Here is a 6485-nt window from a genome sequence, read left to right on the forward strand (position 1 = left end):
GCCGGGTGGGTTCGGACAGCGCCGGGACCGGCACCTCCCTGTCCCGACCAGCCTCTCCTGCCCTGGCAGAGCAGCCGGGACAACCTGGGTTACCCTCAGCACTCCGGGTCATCCCTGGGCTGAGCGCGGCGCGGCCGGTGCTGTGAGGGGACGGGGGATGCGCGGGGCTCGGCCCTGCGTGAGGGGCAGCGGGTGGGAGCGCGGCTCGGGCTGTGGGTGCTGCGGGGTTGGGGAGCTCGGAGCTGTTTGGTTAACGTGAATACTCGGGTTTGACATGGGCTGGGCTCTCCTCACAGGCTGCCTGCAGTTCGTGTCTCTCCTTGAGGCTTTTGAGATCCCTGCCCGCTGAAAGCACCTGTGCCATGTGTGAGATGTGTGGGGAAACATCCTTCCTTAAGCAGAGAATCTCAGTCCTGAAGTCTGTTGTCACTGTTTTATGAGGTTTGTTTTAAAATTGAGTTTTTCCAGCCTTTCTACGGCCAATGAGTTTAGGTATTTGGCTTTGTATTCTCTTATTTAAGTTATAATTATTAATATTGTAATAGTACAGAAGTATGAGATCCTGAGAGTACAGAGTTGCATGGATCTTTTTTCCCTATATTTAGGAATAATTTAATTTGAATTAAATCCTACCTAACCCCATAGGGTTTGGTTGCAGGCATGATTTTTGTCCTAACTTGCTTTTTAGATTCAGGAGGACCTTCAGAAGCTTAAAATGGAAAAAACCAACTTGAAAGGAAATGCAGAAGCTGTGGATATTTGTGACCTCAGAAAAGCAACTGAAAGGACTGAACTTGGGCTGAGAGTAAGTAAAATAGAGCAGGTCCAGAAAATTATTCTGTTTTTTAAATCTGTGTTAATAATTCACTCAGGCCACTTATTTCTTGTGTTACAAGATCCCTTTCCAATCAGCAACTGATGAGATTACTCAGACATTACAGTTCAGAATGATGTCTCCCTTTTTTGGGTCATCAGAGTTAACTGATCTTGATCAGCCAAAATCAGATTTTTTGTCCGACAGAGGCACAAAGTTTATCAACTTTTCAGTCAAGCAAAGACCTGGTTGCTTAATGAACCAAGTTAAATAAAATTAATATCCCTTATATCTTTGTAATAGGCTAAATATTTTTTTTCCTTTAACAGACACAAGCTGAAAATTATTTCAGTGTTATAGATGGCCAAGAGTTAACTCTTTCTTCAGCTGGTAACAAAGAAGTAAATTCCAAAGAGCCCCCTAAGTGGTAAGTGAAACAGATGTTTTATTGCAGCAAGACACAAAAACTGAGGTGACATAATCATGTAAAGCAAATGGGAGTACTGACCTAGAAAAAGTTAGTTTAGTCATTTCCTATTTTGATTTTAAGTTAAAAAAATATACAAGTGTAAATGCAATTCTAAGCGGCTTCAGCAGTGCTCTGCTGACTTGTGTGATTTTACTTCTGCTAAATGCAAGTTTAAATAAAATACAGTCATTTGGCTGAAAGCAGAGTGGGTGTTTAGCAGGTGAAATCCAAGTAATTGTTAGGAAGCTCACTGCCTGTTTCTCTGTCCCCAGGATTCCTCCTTTTGGAGCCTGTCAGCAGCAGCTGGTTCTGCCCCGGGTGGAGCCCCTGGCTGTGCAGAGGAGCAGCAAATCAGCCCCACGGCTGTGCCAGGGCCCCCAGGTCTGAAATCACACCCTGATCCTTCGGTGCTTTCAGGGAGTGCTGGGTGTCCTGTGCATCTGACTGCCATGGAGTCAGGGTTTGAGAACACCCCATGATGGAAGTGTTAAAAATCCTCAGCAGAAGGAGCAGCTGAGAGGGGAATCTTCTCCCAGCCCAGGGTAACATTTAACTTGGGAAAGATCCCAGTGTCATCCATGCAGGGTGGAATTGGCACTTCCCACCCACCCAACCTGACAAAGCCACTTTTATCAGGTGGTTTTTTATTCATAATTCCAGTTCTTGTTATCTTGTGTGGCACTTTCCCCACTCCATTGATCATTTCCCTGTCAGCCTGAGTGAGGAGTTTGCATTGGGAGTCATCTCCTGCATTAATTGAACAGTGCTCAATTCCCCCAATTCTGTTTTTTTTAATAGCACCAGCAGTTTCCTCCCTGCATAACGGTGTGTTATGGTAATAAAATAAATACCACAAAAGCACTGATGAGGTGAAAATTGAACTTTCTGTCTCTGTGCAGCCATGTGGGTAAAAGAGTAATTGGCTTGGATAATAACTTGTGTTCTTACAACCCCAAATCTAAATGAGCATCTCATTGATACATCTGCTTGTAATTACCATCAAAAGAAGAGAGAATATATAGTGCAGATAAATAAATTAAAGCATTTTTACTGCTTTCACAAAGTAACACAGTTCTTCAATACTTCAAGTATACATCTAATGATTGTTGAACTTTTTATGGCATATTTTATTTGTAAAAATCAGAATTTTCCTGTATTTATTTTTACATTTATACCAAACAATGCGCACCAAAATATTTTTAACTTAAGAAACTTCTACTGTAATAAAAACATAGGGCTTCCCTCTGGGTTTTATAGATATGCTTTAGGTATTTCTTATAATAAGAAGAAACTTGTAAAGTCTTTTTCTGCCCACTGGGATTTAAATCATCATTATTTTTATTAGCAGAATAGTCAAACTCATTCCATGCAGATCACAGAGTGCATTAAGAACTATGTTTTAATTCTGATTACTATCAGGGGTTTTTAATTCCTCATTTACTAATGATCAGGTTCTGTGCCTGCATTGATGTGTCCATTTGGATAATAGTTCCAGTCCTTACAAAGTTTTCCATCTAAACAAAGGCACTTTGCTGTTTGCCCAGTTCTGTGTGTGCAGTCAAATAATACCAATTTTTATAATTATTTTGAAAATTAACAACATGTTAGCCAGTTTCTGCCTCTAAACACCTCAGCCCCAGTGCAGTTATTTTAGGATTATCCCTATTCTATATTTCAGCAGCAGGTGGAAATGGATTTTAAAGTTATGCTTGACCCAGAGAACGTGGATAATAAAGCTGGTTTAAAACATCCCAACGATGAGACCAGGCTGCCACTTATAGCTAAGAAAAAATCTGCTCCTGTAAGTAACTTTTATTATGTTATGGGTTTACTCTATGCATTGCTTTGCACTATTACAGTTAATATTTATCAGTCCTAAATAAAATATTTACATGAAAGTAATTTCCTCATAATTTCCTGCTTTTTGACATGGGTATTTAAAGATCAAAACATTTTGAGTGGTAATACTGGGGAAAAGAAATCTGACATGTAACAGGTTCATTTCCCAAGATCCCAATCCAGCAAAAATAGGGATATCCATGGGATGTGCATGGTCAGTAATGGCAGGAAAATCAGGCAGAGGAGATCAGCTGGAGCTTGGGGACTTCTGCATGTGACCCAAAGATGCAGCAAGAATTAAAAGCCCATTGCTCTCTCTGCTCTGGGAGTGTTCAAATTGTGCAAGATGAAGTTTTGATTTTCCCAAATTTCCCTCCTGCAACTGCAAATTTCAGTTCTGCTGCTAGTTCTGCAATTGTTCTGCAGCAGTTGAATGTAAAGATATTTTTAGCAAAGAATGCTTTCAAAAAAAACCCCAAAAAAGAGTAGGCACAGCCATCCCTCCAAAAATCAATTATGTTCACAAATTTAGCACCGCACTGTGGTCCACACAGCCAATGGTCTCACATGGGGATGCTCTTCTAAAATTTAATTTATGTGACAGAAGCATCCTGCAGCAAGCCCAGTGCTCTAGGAGAGATTCTGGGGTGTTTGGTTTTAAACAACATAAAGAGAATCTGTGAATGGCACAGTTGTGAGCTGCCACTTGTAAAAAAATGATTTTTGGAAAGCTGTTGCCCAGACTTGAGAGGTGATTTGTCTAACCCTGTGATAATAGAGTTAATTAGAAAAAAGCATCATGGCTAATAGGTTTTTAGAACCACTCTAAAACACTCACAGAGAGGAATATTATCTGACTGCAGAGAGCCATGTGTTTTACCACTCTCCCTGAAACATGCACTGAGCACGGAAAACTTACGGGGGATTTAAACTGCAAACATTTAATGTGAATTACTCAGGCTCCCAGATACATATTTACAGTTACTGAGGAGCTGACAGGCTTAAAAACCAAGCAGGTATTTCCTCTCTAATTTATTCTCTTCAAAATTTTAGGGCACAATGTGTGGTTTGGGATATTCTGCCTTCTCTGGCAGTAAATTTTTTGCAGTTGCTATTTGCTGAGATAGATTTGTTGTTAAAGGTGGTGTGTGCCAGCACTTAAGGGAGGGATTTGGTATGATCTATATGATTATACATATGATTATTAGCGGTGAGGCCAATGAATGTGCGTGCAGTTTCAGGTGCACAGTTTGGGTTAATTTGGGTACAATTCACGTTAAAGTGGCTGCGGGAAGGGGCGGCCGGCAGGGGGCGCTGTCCGTACGCGCACGTCCCTCCGGTGTCCACGGGGTCAGCGAGCGGCTCCCCAAAAAAACCCCAAAAAATCACCCGAACAAATTCAAATTAAATTCAAAATTTAATTGCTTGTCTCGCGCCATTCAGGACTTTCCAACGAGGGCTGAGCGGTTGAAAGAGCTGTGAGGTTGAAAAGTTGGGGCTGGAGGTGACCTGAGGGGTCAAGCACAAATCTACCCGGACTTTTTATTATCCTGCCATTGCACTAGTTGGAAAAATTATTACTCAGGATTTCATTGTTTCACCAAAAATGATGTCTTTTCTTGCTCTTTTGGTATTATAAAGTTGCTGATGCTGGGTTTTATCATAGAAACTAAGAACAATTAACTGTTGCCCTTTTGGACCTTTTTGGGTCTAATAATAATGCTTCATCCTCTGCCAAGTTCTGTAGTCATTTTAAACTGAGGGCTGTAATTCTCTTTGAAACACACACTGGGCATCACTTTTTTTGCAGCTTATATCTGGATGAGAGATGAAAAATGAGGAGTGGATAATTATTAAATATGTATACTTCCCATGGAGTATCCAGCCAAAGGAACAGTAATCTGAATTGCAGCAAAAATAATTCTGATGCACTGCTGCAATGTAGAAAAGATTCACAGCTCTACCTTCTGTTTTCATAGGGCTGCTGTGCTGTTATAGAATTATACTGGCACTTTTGGGTCCTTGTTTTCTTATAAATGTATGTTATACTGTAAACTTAGGAACCTTTTCATTTATTCATGAGGTAGAATTTAATATGGTGATGATTTCTAGCCTTTATGAGTTGCATCTTATCTAGTGTGGCTCTAATAGTGATGGCAGTGATTCTGGGGCTTTTGTTAAGCTCACTTGTTTGAGCACAACCATTCTAATCATATCTTCAATTATTCATTCTTTATTCAGCATTTGCATGCTGCTAATCATTAACGCTTATCCCTGAAAGTGTATTTGTTTTCAAAATTATCAAGCAAAGCAGGGAAATTCCTTTTATTTCAAGTGACTGGAGGAAGATGTAGAAGAAATCCAGTTTTTTGGTGGCCCAGAGCTGATTGCTTTGGCTGTAATTAGAGCCACATGCCTGGCTTTAAAACACAGAGTTTGGCAGTGGTTGCAGGATGAGACTTAAACAAATTGATGTCACACTACAGTAAATCAAAAGAAGCTTCTTGCATTTGTATTAGGGCGTGGAATCATAATAAGCAGCACGGTGATTGAATAAAATCCTCTTGTCACTAAACATAAAAAGGAAATAATTGCTGAGAGAGAGTTAAGTTAACAGATGAGTGCAGTCAGCATCCTCTCAACCTGGAAATGGGAATGTGAAGGTCAGCCCCATCTCTCCTGACAAACGCAGAACGTTTTGTTGGTAAACAAATTAATCTTTTGAAAGGTCACCATTTGTTTGAAGTTTTTATCCAGTTCTTGTCATGTGGAATTGGAGCTGGAGTGTGATTTTGCCAGGCAGGGGTGCGGGCAGAGCTGCTGAAGCTGGTTGTGTGCAGCTCAGCGTTCCCTGCCAAGCTCCATGCCTGGTTGGGATGCCATGGGCTGCTGCTTGCAGCTGCCTCTGGACAGGGAGGGAGGCTCACCCTGAATTCCAAGCAGGAATTGATCCCACAAATCCTGGCCCTCTGCCCACCAGGAAAACATCTTGTGCTTCAAGGCAGCAATTATCTCCCTCGCTCCCTTCTGTGCTGCTGCTGGTGCCTGTTCCACAAAGCAGATGTGGGATTCACCAAAGTTCTCCCTTCATTCTCTTTCACACCTGTTAGGGAGGAATTCTGATGGATCTGGGTTTCTGGGAGAGCTAGAGAGGTCAGGAAAGGGGCAAAGCTTGATTTTTTCCAAATATGTGGGAAAATTGACAGTTCAGAGCCGCCTCTGGTTACTTTAAGAGCTTAGAGAAGGTAAGGATAACACAAGATCTGTTCTTAAAGATGCAAATCCAAATTTTTCCAGTTAAACTTGCCTTCTCCAAGCCCTTTCCTGCCAGTCTCCTGAGCATCCTTAAAAGTGACCTTAATT

At 41.3% G+C, this 6485-nt stretch overlaps 1 protein-coding gene across 1 annotated transcript in view; it reads left to right on the top strand.

The window, feature by feature from the left end:
- The first annotated feature begins 301 nt into the window (after positions 1-301).
- IQCH (IQ motif containing H) overlaps positions 302-6485 on the top strand; it is a 52299-nt gene continuing 46115 nt past the window's right edge. Inside the window, exons 1-5 of the mRNA XM_031059691.1 lie at positions 302-441; positions 689-805; positions 1144-1241; positions 1556-1664; positions 2962-3084. Of these exons, the coding sequence (XP_030915551.1) occupies positions 716-805; positions 1144-1241; positions 1556-1664; positions 2962-3084 (420 nt within the window). The 5' untranslated portion in view covers positions 302-441; positions 689-715. The remainder of the gene's footprint in view (positions 442-688; positions 806-1143; positions 1242-1555; positions 1665-2961; positions 3085-6485) is intronic.

The sequence above is a fragment of the Geospiza fortis genome, unplaced genomic scaffold (assembly GCF_000277835.1).
Source record: "Geospiza fortis unplaced genomic scaffold, GeoFor_1.0 scaffold2, whole genome shotgun sequence".
NCBI classification, from domain to species: domain Eukaryota; kingdom Metazoa; phylum Chordata; class Aves; order Passeriformes; family Thraupidae; genus Geospiza; species Geospiza fortis.